The sequence below is a fragment of the Clytia hemisphaerica genome, unplaced genomic scaffold (assembly GCF_902728285.1).
Source record: "Clytia hemisphaerica strain Z4C2 unplaced genomic scaffold, Clytia hemisphaerica genome assembly, whole genome shotgun sequence".
NCBI lineage: Eukaryota > Metazoa > Cnidaria > Hydrozoa > Leptothecata > Clytiidae > Clytia > Clytia hemisphaerica.
Window position 1 is genome coordinate 133,670 of NW_027103510.1, and position 17,754 is coordinate 151,423.

Genomic DNA, 17,754 nt, shown 5'->3' on the forward strand with positions numbered 1-17,754 from the left:
GTTGTGTGCCAGCTGGGTGGTAACAATCGAGAACGTTCTTGAGATCATAGCTTTATTTCTGGCATACTTAATATTAAAAAGTGTCTCAGAGGTAGTAGAGAGCAAGAAAAGTGGAATCAAGGCTATGAAAACGTATTGTAACCTTTTCTTTGTTGAATGGTGAATGTTCTTCAAGTTCGCTTGCAATATATCTGAAAGGAAATTAAGGAATTCATGATATTCATGGCGTAATGTTTTCTACAGAAATACTCTTGTTTAAGTCAGTAGTGGCAAATTTATACTAGACATAAGTTGTATACAATTTGCCACTACCGACAAAAACCGAAGTATTTCCGTAGAAAACATTACGTCATGAATATCACGAATTGAATTCTCCATCAAGGAAATGAAGAACTAAAGGCTACACAAAATACAAAAATATAATACACCGTTTTGGCCCCGTAGCCGTCAATTGCCGCGCGGGTTTTATGTCCGTTTTACCACCCTAAAACCGCCCCAGTCTTATTTGCGCACCTAAAGACAATGAAAAAAAAGTGTAAAAAAAGGATTGGATCGAGTTTAGGGTGGTAAATTATAAAAAAATGAAGTGGTACGCGCCTGACCACGCGACTACGGTTGAAAAGGTGTATTATCAGATAATTCATTAGTTAAGTGTCGGCAGTAAATTGTATAATGCTCAGAATAAACTGAAAAAGCAAGTTTTTCGCAATACACTCTTTTTACTTTAGAAGAACAAATTTATAAGAACAAAAAGGCTCAAAATGACGAAAAAATAAGAGTCTGGAATTACTCAATTAGGTTCAAGAAATTTAGAGGTCAAAGTAGTAAAAATTGGGTAAAAAGCATCTAATATCTCAATTTCACCCTATAAATAAGAACAGGATAAGAATAATTTGAGGCTCAAAGTGCCAAAAACATAAGAACATGCAAGCCTCATCAAAAATCTACTGGTTCTTATTAAAAAAGAGAGTATATATTGCGATCTAATCATTGGGAAAAATTTTAGCATTTTGAATAAGTTTACCCTTATCTAAGGTAATTTTTTTGCGAACAAATCGGGTTTTTACCGTGTTGCTATGTGTTGGAAAAAACACAGACAATGTACAAATATTAGCATAAAATATTTGGTAAGTTTTATTTCGAATATTAGATAGTTTTTGGTCAATTTTTTATCTAAACATCATCTTATTTGCGAAAATTAAGTATTTTAAAGTTTCAATTAGCCAAAAATTGAAAACTTTAAAATAAATGTGCAAATAAAACTAACAAGGAAATAAACATAGGGTATAAATTGGCGTCTCTAAAATTTACAAAAAGAATCAAAAATTACATTGGCGAAATAAAGAGAGCCTGGCGTTAGCGCGATGTGTCGTACAGTTGAAGCTCAACGTCGTTTAAAGGTTTTGTTTTTAAATAAGAGTGATGCCGTTTGCTTACTCATCAATTTAATTTAAAAGCTTTTTCACATTGGATCGAAATGGGTGTGAAACAAGATTGGTCAGAAAGGGGAAAAGAAAAACATTTTTTTGCTTATATCAGCACAATATAACAATAGGCAGACACTGTCCCGATATGAAATATGTGTCTGATATGAAACGGAAACACTTGTGTAAAAACAAAACCTTTAATAAAAAATTTGGTCCAAATAAGAAAGGAGGAGGTTTATCATTGAAGTTCCAGAAGAAATAATTGTTTACATTTTTCATTAATCTGTGAATCAACTCTCTATTGAAAATATTTCAATTTTATTGATAATTCTTAATAATTTCGATATACACGCTTTTTTTTTATAAGAATGGTGTAAATCCATTTCATCATGGATATTCTTAACTTTTTTGGGAAAATCATCCTAAAATATTCTTACAGCATTCTTAGGTTAGGATCCTAATTGACTAAAAAATGGTCTAAAAATGGCATTCTTAGCTTGAGTAACAAAATTCCATGATGGTGAGATTTTTAGCATATTCTTAGTTTTTTGGCCATTTTCATCATGGACATTCTTATAAAGTGTATTCTTATAAAAAAAAAGCGTGTAATATCCTCTGATCTGGTTCCATTGAACTAAATAAATAAGGGAATGATATTAAAATATCGAAGGTGATGGAACGATTATATGTGATAAATGAAACGTAATTTTAGAATTATATCTTGGTGTATAAAAATTTTTATCTAGCGAAACTTTCTGCCTTTAAACATGGCCCCGGCGTGCGAATGGAATTGAGGGGGCCAAAAAAATATGTCGCCCATCATGGTTGGGCGACGAAGAAAATTTTCGACTTTTCATCCTTATTTCACCCCTCTAAACGGTATTTATTATCCGACGCGCGTAAATAGCGACATTTGATTGGCTTCTTTGCTGTCCAATATTTTCGAATATACAGCTTCCATGGGGGCTACATATTTCAAAAATTGACGTCACACAACGAGTTCAATGACAATTGAGCATCTTCTTATTGACGTTACGTCACAAAATAAAAATAAGACTTTTGAATAAGAAACTACCAAGAAACCAGGTTTACGAGCTTATAAATTGGAATTATGTTTGAAAACGAGAAATATTTTAGCGATGAACGGATAATAAACCATTTATTTGGACGCAGTCTCATCCAATATGAAAAATATTGGGCTACGAGAAAAAGATATTGAACTCGGCGAAGCCTCGTCCAATATCTTTTCTCGCACGCCCAATATTTTTTCATATTTGATTCGACTTTGTCCAATAACTGCTTAATATAAGCTTTTTTAAAGTAAAAAGAAATTACTTTGCAAAATATTGGGGGGGGGGGGCATGTTAAAGTCAGAGTATTTTTTTTGGAAAGTAACAGATGTTTTATCTTAAAAATATCGTAATTTATCGGCGATCCAAAAAATATCTGCAATCTGATTGGTTAAAAAGAGTACAATATATCTTGTATTTTACATGTAAAAATATAAATTGACGAAAAGATGTTGTTGCATTGTAGCGGTAGCAGCAATCTAACGTCACTTTGCTACATAGTGCCCTGCGTTTTTTCAACACAAAAAGTGCATTTTTTGGGTCACCGATAAACCAGTTATCAGACATTTATGCTCGTACAATATGGAAATATTTCACTCGTTCCGGATTTTCCGTATATTTTCCTCGCCTAAAGGCTCGGAAAATATTGTACGGAAAAATCGCGGAACTCGTAAAATATTTCTCATATTGTACTCGCAAATGTCCGATAACTATTACTTATCTTTTTAAAATAGCAAGAAACACTGTTTGAAAAAAGCCAAATAAGAATGACGGGGGGTGCCGCCCGGCTTTCTCGGACCCTTAGCGGGACTAAAAAGGAGGAAAAACTGAAAACTTTTGTGAATTTTACGACTTTTAGCGAGACTAATTTAACCAAATTTCGAGGGGCAAATAATCTAAATTTCCCTATTTTTCCGACCCTTAATGGGACCGAAAATTAATTTTCTGATTTTTCCTACCCTTACTGCCAGGTTCCAAAAAGGTACCCTTAAGGACGACGTACCCTCCATTTGCCTAAGTACCAACCGGGTTGAAACTATCGTAGTTGAGTGTATTATGAATAGTGGGTGACAAGTGAGATCAAACTATAAGCTATGATATTTTACATTGGAAAACAGATTTTTATTTCATCCATATTGCGGTATTGGCAATCGTCTGTAGTAGAAACAAATTTATTTAACCTTTTCCATGTTGAGGTCGGCAAATGCCAACATACAATATATATTGAGAATTTTGGTTATTTCCTCGTTTTTATAAATTTGAAGTTCGGGCGAGAAAGTCATTTTTTGGCTATTTGTTAAATGTAATCGAATATTTCAGTTTGGGAGGGGTTTATAGGCTTCCAGGCAGTATTCTGAGCCTTATTGGACCATTCTTGAACTTTTGGATCTAATTTTAAGTCTAGTGCAAAAAAACCAGAGTTAAAACTCTACCCTTCCAACCTAAGTTAGAGCGCAAATCGCTTTTGGGTATAAGATTTCGTGGGAATTTCCCTTTTTTTCTCAAATATTATGACGTTGATTGTAGGATAACAAACTTTGTATGGCTAAACTATTTTTGTTTTTTTCCCTTTAAATATTGAGTCTTAATACCAAGATTTTATAAGTTTTTGATATCTAAAGGAAACAGCGTGAAGTCTAATCCTATTAAAATGGATCAAGTTCTCATTAGAGCTGACTTATTTGCTTACAAGACTATAACATAAAACACTTTATTAAAAGGTATGAAGGTATTAATTAAAACGAGTCCTGATTATCAAATATGTGCTAATCGATTGCCTATCAGATTTCAATTCTCATTTTATAGTAAGAGTTTACGTTGTAAACGAATTTTGCCACTAAAACATACTCATCAGGATTAAGATTGAATTATATTTTTCATAACGAATATTTTTTTTTCAGGATCAGTACTGTATACAATAAAAACAAACTCTAATCAAAAGAGAGGCATTGGAGACACCAAAGTGGTAAAGGAAAAAGAAGACACTTTCAGTTAAAAAATCTCATCCGTTGAACTTGATAGAAAGTGACATGGACAGAGCAACGAAGCATAACTTTAATGACTTTCGTTTTTAGTTAAATAACTTAATTCAAAACACAAATATTATTGTTAATATTAACTGATGGTTCTTGTCCAAAATGCAAGATACCGTCCGATATAAAGAAATCGTCGTCATTTTCATGGTTAATTCGTTTTAATTCTAAAATATATGGGACTGAACTGTCATTGGTTGATTCATGTCATAAAAACATGTACAACAATACTACGGAAGCCGAACTAAGCAATAACCACGTGGTCTTAAACTGTTACCATTTATCATACGTCTATGTTTTACAAGGATGGCATTTAACCGTATACTACATCCTCTTAATAGCATACGTCATCTTGGCTCTACCAACAACCATATTTAATTCTGTCATCTTATACGTATACATTGGCAAAAATCTACGCAAACATCCTTCAAACTTATTAATAATAAGTATAGCTTTGGCAGATTTGTTAACAGGTGCCTGCTCCTTGCCACTTGGATTTGTAAATTTATTGTTGCTTGTTATTCAAAAGGAGATTCATTGTTTATTGTATGCTTGCACTCTTTTCCTGGCTTATACGTTTTGTGTATTATCCTTCATCACTGTATTTTATAGCTCGTTGGATCGCTATTTAGCTATATTTTATCCGTTCTTTTACTCAAAACATAACTGGCACAGGTTTTATTTCATACTGAACATACTGTCATGGATATTTAGTATCACACTAGTAGCATCAAGTTTTAATTTTGAACTTTTCAAACCCGTGTTGGCTTTCTTGTTATCACAACCGATCATTATTATAGCAAATATTGTTCTCCTTGTTAAAGTATGGCGTGCCGTTAAAAAAGCTAGGAAAGCTGATTTAAATAAATTGGTCATTAAAAAGATCAGTGGAGAACCTAGCCCATATGTTATTCACAAAAGTTTGAATCAACCACAGAGGAATTCGGATACCAACATCCCAACAAAACAACAACAAACACAAAATAGGCGAATAAGGAAGAACTGTTCAACCGAATTTTACGGCAACCGACAACGTAAAGCTGGTCTTTCAATACAAACCGTAGATAGAAACGTAGCCGACTATTTATGGCAGTTAGATGTCCGACAACAGCGAGTTCAAATCAAGAAAGATGACCAAAGAACTAATCGTCGAACTCTTTTAATGTTACTGTCAATATGCATCTGTTATCTACCATATCTCCTGGTAGTCATCTGGTGGATGCTAGATACTGGCTATTCAGATACCTCGCACACCGTTGGTAGTATTGCTATATTTTTTGTACCCATCAAAGCTCTTTTGAACCCTGTATTGTATTTTTATACAATGCCTTCCTTGAGACGGCGGTTAAAAACAACTTTCAATTTGAAAAAGGGAAATACCATTGACTGGAGATCGACCATAAGTAAGGAGACACAAAGTGCTGACATAAGCATTTCACAGTTACCTTAATTTTATATAGAGTGTTTGATTGCTAGTTATATGCAAGAATATTTGTATGATTAATTACTGTAAATGTCAGATTTTACCTTAACTTAAGGGAAGAAATTTTCGCGGAATTTCATTTCGCGGTTTTTTGACAAATCCGCGAAATTAAATTCCGAGAAACAAGAATATTCTCATGATTTTAAAAATCACCTATTTTTGGAGCAAAATAAGCCATGTTTTAAACAAAAATTCCTCTCAAACGCGAAATTGAAGTCCGCGAAACTTCCGAATTTTGAGCTGCGAACCGCAAAAATTTCTTTCCGCGAAAATTTCTTCCCTTAAGGTAGCTGAATAATATACAATAGTTGTCATTCAATGTTTCAGTTTACATTTAATCTTTTTGACCATAAAATTAAAAGTTCCATTTTCGGAACTTTTTTTGACGTAAGATCTGAACGCCATCCGTAATTTGTAAAGGAATTTCTCTGTAAACCACTCATTTAAAAAAAACTGTAACAAAGGCAAATAAAACCGTACCTTTCAAGATTTTTTGATGGTTTAAAAGATGAAATATTGAATTTCAAGGCACTTTTTTTCGTTAATTGTGAAAAAAAAACATTTTTTTCACTAAAATTAAATTGAAATATAGTTGCAGCAAAACCAGGCAAAACGTTTAATAAAAAGAGTTTTCTTTTCGACACTAAAAAAAGTTCCGTTTTCAGAATTTGACTATATAAGGGCCGAAAATAGTAAGGCCGTTTTTGCATTGATACAAGTAAAAAATAAGATTTAAATATTCCAGAAAATTGCTTGCCGAAAAACCTTAACATACAAAAAGAGGCTGAAAGAGGCACTCTGAAACCACGGTTCCGTTTCGCTTCAAATGGAAATGAAGCCATTGGTTGAATTCAATTTTTACATTACTGACCAATAGAATGGCTTCATTTTCATAGTTTGCAGAGGTTTATTTCACCCCTATACGCATCCCTCCTCTGTAATGAAATCTTACCCCTCCATCTTTTTACAGAAAATCTGTTTCGAAGGAAACTTGCTCTATGCGCTACCAAAGTGTACAAAATGTATACATTCACGAGCCGACAACTTCACACTATATAACTAGCCTTTTTATCAACATGATAGACTTTTTGACATATTTTTACTTTAAAATAGACTGTCACCATTTAGTATATGATTATGAGGACCAAAATTTCAGAACCCCCGTTTCTCTTACATTTCTATCCCCCCAGTCCTCCCCAGTTTTTTAGGCAAATCTTGGTAGCCCCCCTACAAAGGTCCCTAAAATATTTGGCATTCTCCCCTATTAAAAGGGGGGGGGGAGGTGAAAACTATACATTTTGTTTGGGAGCGAAATGGAATTGTTACCTTTGAATTAACATGGTCTGCAAATAGACCAGCTCTTGAGTGCGGGGTAGCACCACCTAGGGGGGTCCTAAATTACAATACGATTTTCGTGTTGCATAACATCTCTAGTTTATGGAATCAAAAGGTAAATAGCGTTTAGAGGGGGCTTTTGGTCTCCAGAGGGTCTGAAGTAGGGGGTCCTAAAGCGCCAGGGTAAGGAATTACTATGGAGAAGCCGTTTTCCTGTCAACAACATCAGACAATATCTTTTGAACTAGCGAAGAAAATGACTTGAAATTTTGCAGAAATACTCAAAATAAGTAGAAAAACTATTTGAAAAAAAAATTTTTTCGAAAAAAAATTTCCGGGGGTTTGCCTGAACAAAAATGGGCAAAAAACAGCCATTTTTGGCTATTTTTGGCCTGCTTTGACCATTTAAACAAATTTGAAACCTTCAAAATGTTCAAAAACTCCTTAAAGATATAGAAAACGTCGAATTCTATCAAAATCATGAAAAAATTTCAATTTGTGACGTAATCATGGGCAATTTTCAGGGTTTCAGGGGGTAAAAATTGCTATTTTTGCCCATTTTTCATCTATTTTGATCATTTAAACCCATTGAAGGGCTCAATAAATCCTCAAAAACTCCATAACAATATGGAAAATGTTAGACTCTATCAAAATTATGAAAAAGCTAAGTTCGTGACGTCATCATTGGCAATTTTTAGGGTTTTAGGGGGTAAAAATTGCTTTTTTTGCCACTTTTTCACCTATTTTGATCATTTAAACACATTGAAGGGAGCTCAAAAAGTCTTCAAATTAGTGAATGATTTTGGACTTCATCAATATCATAAAAGGTTCAGGTTATGGCGTCACCACTATCATTTTTTTTAGCATTTCAGGGGGGGGGGGCAAATATCACCACCTCTTTTGATTTGGACTTTTTCTTATGGCTCTTTATGTTTCTGTCGGATGTACATCGATAAACGTGATTTTTTATTGTCCAACTTTGAGGTTTCCTGCACTCAAAATGGAGAGATATCAACGCAAGAGTGATGCATTTCCATGAAAATTAGATTTTCGACACTTGAATTGAGTTAACTATCAACTTCTCTGTTCATGAATAAGGCTGATGGCTCATCAAAAATTTGAGTCTACTGTCGGACGTACCCTGTCGGACGTACCGGTTTTGGTTTATCGAATCCTGGAACGAGGGAAAAGTGTTACCTTTCAAAATATATATTTTCTGAAAGATTTCGTTTAGTAGTTTCGGTGGTATCAAATTTGGTTTACAGGTATTACCAAGTATTTCGCTATTGAGGCTCATATATCTGTTTGACGTACGCGTACACCCGACAGAAAAAACGGTTTTTTTGCCATAAAAATTCAAAATTAGGTAAAATGCTAACTTAAGCGTTTTCTTTGGTAAATATGAACAAAATTCGATTTTAGGAAGGCTGAACTGAGATTCGGTTGCCACTAAAACTCGCCAAAATCAAGAAAAACGTAATTTCAAAAAGTGTGATTTATTAAAAAAAGGCCGTCATGTTGTGAAGGCTTTTCCTCTACTGACGGTGTTGACAAGATCAGCGGTAAACGATTCTACTAATCGTGACAGAGTATACGTATTAACCTTCTGACGTTTACTAACGTCGTTATCCCTCATACACAATAGTTGGACTGATGTAGGGGTTCGCCATACTCTTCCCTGACACTTTCAATAGTCAGTGGCCGACTATTTTCACCAGTTCAACAAATCTGATCTGAGTCGGCGCGAGAGTCGGCGTGTAACTTCTTACAAACAATTGTGTGTACCAGTTATGAAACTCAGGACCACCGTCCAATTATTTGTTCCCAGTACAACCTTAACACATTGTTGGTTAACTTGAAAAAAATGCAATATCATCAGCATATTTTTCTTTCAAGCGTTGTTTTAGTTTATGACGATAGCAACAATCTTGACCAGTTCCATGAATATCTTTACCGTTGCCAATTATTTCATCGTCAACGTATTTCATAACTGCCTCAAAGTCTCCACTTCCTTGAGTTTCCTTAAATGATGATTTGAGACTTTAGAAAATAATCGTCATATAGAGCAACCTACCCGAACCTTGAAGGTACATGAAAAGCAATTGAGATTACGTAGTTCTAAGTTTTATTGAATCTACTTTTGAGCATCACGACGCCGTTAAAGGGCTACAAACTTAGATCCACATTTGATTTCCTGTAATTTGAACAAATATTCTGTGGCCTTTCAGCAGATTTCGAAATACAAACAAGAATAAGACTGTAATGACGAAACGTGACTTACCGCTTCTTCAGTTGTTTTATACATTTTGATAACATTTCGGCTGGTAAAGAATTTCAGTTGTTTCTGGTTCTTCAGTTTTCCGTTTCCGAGAAAATTTCCCTAAACAGTGCTTGTGATATTGGAATTCCCGCGCTACAATATCATCGGCATCGATTGCATCATAAACTATAATCCTTTTAAACTGTTACATCCTGGAATTCGTCGATTTTAAGCCACTTCTAATTGCAAATATTATATGACTTGACTTAAATTTATGACTTTTATGAAAAAATAAAAATGGAGAAAAACAGCAATTTTTGCCCGCTCAAATGCTTATAAATCGTCTGTGATGACATCACAACCTGAAAGATTTCCATGATATTGATAAAGTCCATCTTTTTCCACTTTTTTCTCGGAGTTTTTGAAAATTTATGAACATTTTTGAGCTCTTCAGATGGGATTAAATGGTCAAAGCAGGTGAAAAATGGACAAAAAATATCAACTTTTACCCCGTGAAATGCTAAAAATTGCCAATAATGACCTCACAAACTGAAGTTTTTCATGATTTTGATAAAGTCTAAAGTTTTCCACTTTTTCTTGGGGTTTTTTAGCATTTATGGGCTCTTCCATAAGTTTTTATGGTCGAAATTGGTGAAAATTTGACAAAAGTAGCACTTTTTACCCACTGAAACCCTCAAAAGTGCCGATAATGACGTCACAAACTGAGATTTTTTCATGATTTTGATAGAGTCTAACGTTTTCCATATTTTCATAGAGTTTTTGAGGATATTTGAGCCCTTCAATGGGTTTAAATGATCAAAATAGATGAAAAATGGGCAAAAATAGCAATTTTTACTCCCTGAAACCCTGAAAATTGCCCATAATGACGTCACAAACTGAGATTTTTTCACAATTTTGATAGAGTCTAACGTTTTCCATATTTTTGAGGAGTTTTTAAACATTTTGAAGTTTTCAAATTGGTTTAAATGGTCAAAACAGGCCAAAAATAGGCAAAAATGGCTGTTTTTTGCCCATTTTTGTTCAGGCAAACCCCCGGAAATTTTTTTTCGAAAAATTTTTTTTTCAAATATTTGTTCTACTTATTTTGAGTATTTCTGCAAAATTTCAAGTCATTTTCTTGGCTAGTTCAAAAGATATTGTCTGATGTTGTTGACAGGAAAACGGCTTCTCCATAGTAATTCCTTACCCTGGCGCTTTAGGACCCCCTACTTCAGACCCTCTGGAGAGCAAGAGCCCCCTTTAAACGCTATTTACCTTTCGATTCCATAAACAAGAGATGTTATGCAACACGAAAATCGTATTGTAATTTAGGACCCCCCTAGGTGGTGCTACCCCGCACTCAGGAGCTGGTCTAAAAGATCAGGATCAATAAATTATTAAACGTTTTTTGTATAAGAACATCCAACATTTTTGAAGACTTCGGATGTTCTTAACTTTTTGGGATTTAAGCCTAAAATGTTAATAAAATGTTCTTAATTTCACCATTTTTGCCTATTTTCCTAAGAAATTGGCTGTTTTAGAGTCCGCGAAGCCTTAAAATGTTCTTAGCTTGTTCTTAACATTTTGGCCATCGAAGCCTTATGTTCTTATAATTATAGTTTGTTCTTATAAAGAAACGTGTAAAGCAAAGGCATTAAAGTAATGACATACCTGTGTAGAGAAGGCATAGATGACGAAAGTCCTGAAAAAGATGCAGCGATCATGTTCATTTCAATCTGTTTGATTTCATATGGTCTTTCTTCAGTGAGTGGTTTACTTGAATCGTATTCTGTTTTTACTTGGTCAATCATGTAATCTGAACGAGCAATGTCAAAGTAGATTTTCTGAAAAGTAATAATAGAAAGGAATCAAGCATTTAAGTTTATCATTCATAACTAATACAACTATAGGTTCAATGTAGCTCTGAAGAATTATATTCTCTGACTATTGTACCAATAAAAGGTTGCTTGACTATTTCTCAAACCAAAAAGCTTCCCGAGAAAACTATTATGCAACATAATCTATTCATGAGATGCACCATTGTAATGTCTTTTAACATTAAATTATATAGACCCAAAGACCCAACAGCCATATGTTTCCACTAATCCAGCAACCGTAGTGCAGTGGTAGAGCATCCGGCTACGGTTCACAAGGTTGTGGGCTCAACCCCCAGTCGGATCATTCCAAAGATCCCCAAAATGGTACTTGAAGCCTCTCTGCTTGATACTCAGCAATCAAGATAAGGATCAAGGGTAAGTGGAGCAATCCAGAGAGAAAGAGTGGTGCCCTCCCCTATCATCGGGTAGATAGCTATCGAAAGAGGAGTCTTCGGGTTGCCTCCGACTGCGGTCGCAGACTCGCTTACTACTACTTTCCGCTAATTTGAAAGAATTTCAATTTAAGGAAGATTTTGACTTACAGGCTTGATTCCTTCTTGTCGAACTATCTCATAAAGATCATACTGAAGTTTCGTGAACTCGTCATGAATGATAACGCTGAGAAAATATGAAAATAAAAATTAAGAGACTGATATCTTTTTGGTCTTAAAATAATATTCACTGTATATATAGCTTAATTTAAAAGGTTCTTTCAACAAGGTTTTGCTGTTGATATAAAATTATTAAGCCATTATTATGCATTAAAACGTACTGAAAGTTACTTCATATTTTATAGAAAGCCATAATTGAAATATACCTTTTAAGAGAATCCTTTATAAACTCGTGATCTAAACTTGCTCTGTGAAATAATGTTTGAAAATCCTTTTGCACTTGGAAGGCTTCATTATAGAGGTATGTTGGGAAGGGTGAAGGAAACAAAACAAAAGGAGCATGTTTCGACAATGCAGGATTCTCCTTAAACTTCATTACCAATCCATGAGATATTGCCCAGTCTTTAGCAGATTCAACTACTTCATTAAGCAGTGTTGGGGGGATTTTATGCTTGGCAAAAATGTCCAATTTGCGATACTAAAGATAAAGATTTACAACTTGTCTTACTCTTTCCATGCAACTGGGACTACTTGTTCATAACCTTTTTTAATAATTTATAATATTCGAGATAACAGGAAGAGCTATTTTAAAAGATAATTATTCTATCCTTAATATTACCTAATTACACTCCCTTCTCACAAACCCGCTGGGACCCCTTCCCACTAGAAAAATTTAATTTTTGTTCCCACTGAAGATAATCAAATAAACCAATCCTTTTTGCAAAATATTATGCTATTTTTCCAATCCCCATTTTCTGACTTGAAAACACTGGAATTTAAATCCCAAGCCATAAAAAAACATGGGAGTATCAATACCCATCAAGTTTCAGTCCTTTATTTTCACCCCACTGGCTGAAAAATCCTACTGGTTCTGTGACAAGGGGGTGTCTAATTCCATCCATACTTCTTTTATATTGAAATGTCATTTACAAAAAGCAAAACTTCTACATTTATCATCTTTTATCAGATTTTCTGTGTATCTGAAAAATAACTTACATTCTTCAGTGTTTCTGCAGCCATATTTCTGAACATAAATAAAACTGAAAGAAAATATTTACATTTACAAGATAAATTTTTCGAGAAAAGAAACATGAAAAAGTGTTAAGTTTCACAATTGATAGATATTAGTCTGAGACAACATGCAGACTCACTTTACAGTAACAGCTTGTCTAATTATGCCCAAATTTAATACCTAATTTGATTATCTTGAAATTTAATACCTAGCATTTGTCAAACTGGTCAAAATTTCAATAGCTCAAGTCAATAGCTTTTTTTATTCCTAGATATTCCTATTTATATTTCAGAATGATGGCGAAATTTTCACCAAAGATGCCAATTCATATTTGGTGCACACTTGAAAAATCTCAAGTCAATTGGATAAAAAAAATGTTTTCAAGGTTATCAAAAATCTTCAAGCCCCCTCCAAGATGCTCGAACAATGATGGCAAAATTTTTACCAAAGATGCCAGTACATATTTGGTGCACACTTGAAAAATCTCAAGTCAATTGGATAAAGAAAATGTTTTCAAGGTTTTCAAAATTCTTCAAGCCCCCTCCAAGATGCTCGAAGGGTTAACAATTCAGGAGAGATATTCAATGGAATACTTACTTACTTTGCTTTGTCTTGGTATACCTGGTCTTACCTGCTGCTGATTTTCTTGGAAAAAGATATATTTATTGAACAATGTTTTGTCCTTCCTATCTTTTTATATATCTATTATAGTACCAGAAATGAAAGTGTAGTCAGCATTAAAAAAACAATTTTTTTACTAAACAACATATAATTATCTGTGCTTTATAGACAAATTGCACTGTGGTTAGCTTTTTTATGCATATCTCTGATAATAAGATATACAGACATACCTCAGCATTCTTTATTGATCTATGGAACCAGGGATTTTTCTCAGTACATTTTTATGTCTGTATTATAGTATACCGGCCATTTTTGAAACTCAATCCAAAAAAGAAAAAATATTTTCTGACAAAATTCACCTTTTTTGTTGTTTAGAAACAAAAAGTTTTGAGTTGAAAGCCTTTTGTTTGAAACACTGATTATTATTTAGTTTTTAATATAAAGTGTGTCGATAATGTTCAAGACAAGACAATGTACAATCGCTAATCGTTTACAATTGAAAGACTATGAACATTAATAGAATAAAATAAATTCTAAATACCATTCCTATTTCTAAAGAAGGGTGTCGGGATAAGAGGAATGTTGACATTAGACCAAGTTACGGTAGAGTCCCCTGTCCAGTTGGGGACCAAAATCTTTTTATTCAAACTTTTCACTTACTTTTAACATGCTCTTTGTGTTTGTTTTATTTTTGTTTGAAGCGATCTTCTTAGAATAAAAAACTTTTGAAGCTTTCCCGTATTAAATTTCTTTTCATTCATTCTTTTGTTTTGAAATAGCTCATTTCTGTTTCCCTTCAGCATTTTTTCCAAAATTTTTCTTCAAGTCAACATTTTTTTCTAAAGTTTGTTTTTGTTTATTTTTAAAAGTGGCGGTCTATGGAGAGTCTTCATTTGATAAAAATGAGGGAATTTATTTGTCTATCCAGAGACTCAATATACTATGTTTCCTTTGTTATTTCAAACCGGAGGTAGAAACTTCGCATAAAAGCTATCAAAGTTTAAGACCCCAGGCATGCCCCTTGAATGCTTTGATCGCAGTGTAAGGTCTTCTTTTTTCCTCTGTGTCTGGAATGTTTGGATTGCAATGTATATAGAGTCTTTTTTTAATAAATTTTGTTGGTCGCAGACTGGGCGTCTAATTTTGAAACTGAATGCGTCAACTTTTTTATCAATATTTCAGGCCAAGGAAACTGTATCAAGCTGATTTTTATAGAAATGCTTTCTAACATATTCATGGTTTTGGACAAGTATTTTTAGAGTGGCAGTTGAAGCGTTTTTTCTTACAAAGCTTTTTTGTCCACAGGTAGCCATTTTTCATTTTTTATGACTTTTCTGGGCTCAAAGACGTCAACTAGACCTGTCGTCAACTGGGCAAGGGACTCTACTGACTGACAGAAGTAGTTTGAAACAACAGTAGATTTAACAGAATTTTTTAATAAGATTTTTCACCAAAGCTATACACTTTATAGGAATACATTTTTAGCACAAAACCAAGCTTTTGCAAGCAAATTAACCTCCCCCTTCAGTCAGAGGTCTAAAAATTAAATATTCAAAATTTTTGGTGTTCTTTTATAATTTGGTACTGTCAACTGCTTCAACTTGGGACGAGTGGTCGCAACATGGGACTTGTTGATATCTGGCCTGTATTTTCACTTACTGTTAAAGCTCTTTGACAACAAATTTGTTTTGATAACTCCACCAAGTTTATCAGTCCGTCACAAACAGCGATATTTCGATCGCATGGAAGCGCTTCAAAACACCAGATTTTTTGGAGTTTTGTCTCGTTTACCCAAATGCTTCAATCTCGCGTAGGCTTAGGGGTCAAGACTAGAACCCCCAATACGAGACATTTGCCTGACCAAAAAAAAATCATCATCATCAATTTTGTTAATTGTCAGAATCTTTTACTCACTGGAAATACGCAACTTTTTGAAGTTTCATTTTTTTTCGGTTGTGCTTCATTAAAAAAAAAAACGAAGATGAAAAGTTACCATCAATCCCGCAAGTAAAAGAAAGTATTACGACTAGTCTACGAAAAATGCGCTCGTGCGGCGAATAGAATATCTCGCAAATTAATATATGCATAAACCTGACGGAATCCTTTCTTTTTTATGCTTAGGTGACGTCACCATCGATCCTGTCTTGACAATGGAGAACCAAATTTGGCAATGCATAATTATTACGAGCGGCCGAGAAAGTTTGTGTGACGCAAAAATTGCGCGATAAACGAAGCCCTAGAAAAACGCCCACAGAAAATTGAAACTAGGAATTTATTGAATATTTCACTAATGAAGTATCAAACTTTTTTTTTTTTGTAATTATTATAAATTCATAATTTTCAAATACTATTTTTTGAAAGTCAAAGGACAATTAAAGTGAATTTAAGCTGATTAGGTAGATATTGGGCGGAAGGGCGTTTTTCACGTTCCGAGATCGGAAATAGACCAGAGTAAAAGAAGGGGGCGTCTTAGTATGTAACAGTGCTGCAAATAAGGAATTTCAAGTTGGCCGGTGATTACTCAATCAGAAAGCACTAATAATGAAACCATCAAAATTTCACTGGAAAAAACACACATATTAGCTTAAAAATGACCGGTAATTACCGGTCACCGGCCGTTATTTGCAGCACTGATGTAATATTAATTCATTATTATTATTTTCTTTTTTCGCGAATGAATGTAAAATGAATTTTTGATTTTTGAATTAAAGGAAATATAATGTAATATATTATATTTGATTGTCAATGCTAAAAGATATTTCTTTACTTTACGATTAATCTGCTGTGTTGCTTCGCCACTTACCCCCGGATTGTTTTAGTAGGCACTTCGGTCATGTGAATAACAACACGCGTATATGTTGAACCCGACTGTGGACTGACCGAAACTGCAATTACATAAGGGGCGACGTCCATATTCAAAGTCGCCACGCGTAACGGGAAAGACCGTTAGTGGGTAGGTATATCGGAATGTTGAGAGTTAGCTGTGGCATTGATGACCAAAATGAAACTCCACTAAAAATTCCAAGGAAAAAATCAAAAATCGCTTATCGTAGCGCTCACTTCTTCGCTTTTTCCTTTAGCATGCTATCCAAAATCCTTTCCCTGAGCAATTTAGGGGTGGTTTCAGAGTATAACATTCTTGCTTTGGGAGTTTTAAAAACAAAGGCCGTTTAAAAATGTGATGGAATTCGGCCGTTGTAAACCTCTGAAAATGGCGACCTTTGTAGCGGGCCGTTTGTTTTGATTTTAGCGAAAATGAAAGCTTCGGTAAAATTTTGGTCAAATCATGAAGACCATTAAGGTGGTGGGTAGGTATGTTTTGAAAGTAACGGTCTTTTCCCGTTACGCGTGGCGACTTTGAATATGGACGTCGCCCCTAAATTATTGTGAAAGTGAACGCTTACGACGAAATTTGGGAAATCAAAAAAGACAACCTTTGTGAGAATGTTGAGTTTTGTTTATATGGCAGTTTGTGATGGATTGTTTATCAATCATACTTTCTGTCATAACATGTCACAATAACTTTCACTGATAGGGCGCCCTTTTTAACTTTTGTTTTCATTCAAAATGACTGGACGCCAAATGGAGAATTAGAGAACGCCTGCCGCCTAACCCCCTACCGCCCAATGGGATTAACAAATATAGTGAGTGTCTAACTTGTGGTGAGAGTGACGTCAAACGCTCCATCGTTTTGCCACTAATTTGGTCTTCTTCGTTCCAGACACTCCCGCGTGTTCCACTTTACGGATTTATTTCATATTTCGATATAAAAGCCTATACTCGGTGCGAAAGAGAAATCATTTATTTTTTAAATGCGGTTCATTAAACTCAAATCAAATGACTTTGGAGGTTCGGTGTAATGGTGGGTGGAATGGAAGTCCCATGTTGCGTCAGATAGTCCCAAGTTGGAGCAGTTGACGAAACACAAGACGGATTCGAGCTGTGCGTCCAATATTGGACTCACATTTTTTACAGTTGAAAAAGCGAAAAAGCGCAGGACTCACTCACTAAATAAAAATGAGTAA

General features: G+C 34.4%; 2 protein-coding genes across 4 annotated transcripts in view; one reads left to right on the plus strand and one right to left on the minus strand.

Moving 5' to 3' along the window:
- The window catches only part of LOC136799055 (glutathione synthetase-like), a 30,983-nt gene extending 17,136 nt beyond the window's left edge, over positions 1–13,847 (minus strand). The window contains exons 1-6 of one of the 3 annotated variants that reach the window (XM_067055734.1): positions 13,740–13,847; positions 13,093–13,136; positions 12,303–12,574; positions 12,028–12,103; positions 11,280–11,452; positions 143–191 (exon numbers count right to left, since the gene is read on the minus strand). In XM_067055734.1, coding sequence (XP_066911835.1) covers positions 143–191; positions 11,280–11,452; positions 12,028–12,103; positions 12,303–12,574; positions 13,093–13,128 — 606 coding nt within the window. In that variant the 5' untranslated portion in view covers positions 13,129–13,136; positions 13,740–13,847. Of the gene's footprint in view, positions 1–142; positions 192–11,279; positions 11,453–12,027; positions 12,104–12,302; positions 12,575–13,092; positions 13,137–13,705 lie in introns of all 3 variants that reach the window. The other 2 variants (XM_067055733.1, XM_067055732.1) reach the window with 2 other exon arrangements.
- LOC136799056 (5-hydroxytryptamine receptor 1F-like) lies at positions 4,598–6,355 on the plus strand. The gene has a single exon (XM_067055736.1). The coding sequence runs from the start codon at positions 4,748–4,750 to the stop codon at positions 5,978–5,980; it is 1,233 nt and encodes a 410-aa protein (XP_066911837.1). The 5' UTR covers positions 4,598–4,747; the 3' UTR covers positions 5,981–6,355.
- Positions 13,848–17,754: the final 3,907 nt, after the last annotated feature.

Coding starts and splice junctions, on each gene's coding strand:
- LOC136799056 (XM_067055736.1), top strand. CDS start 4,748: ATGTACAACAATACTACGGAAGCCGAACTAAGCAATAACCACGTGGTC.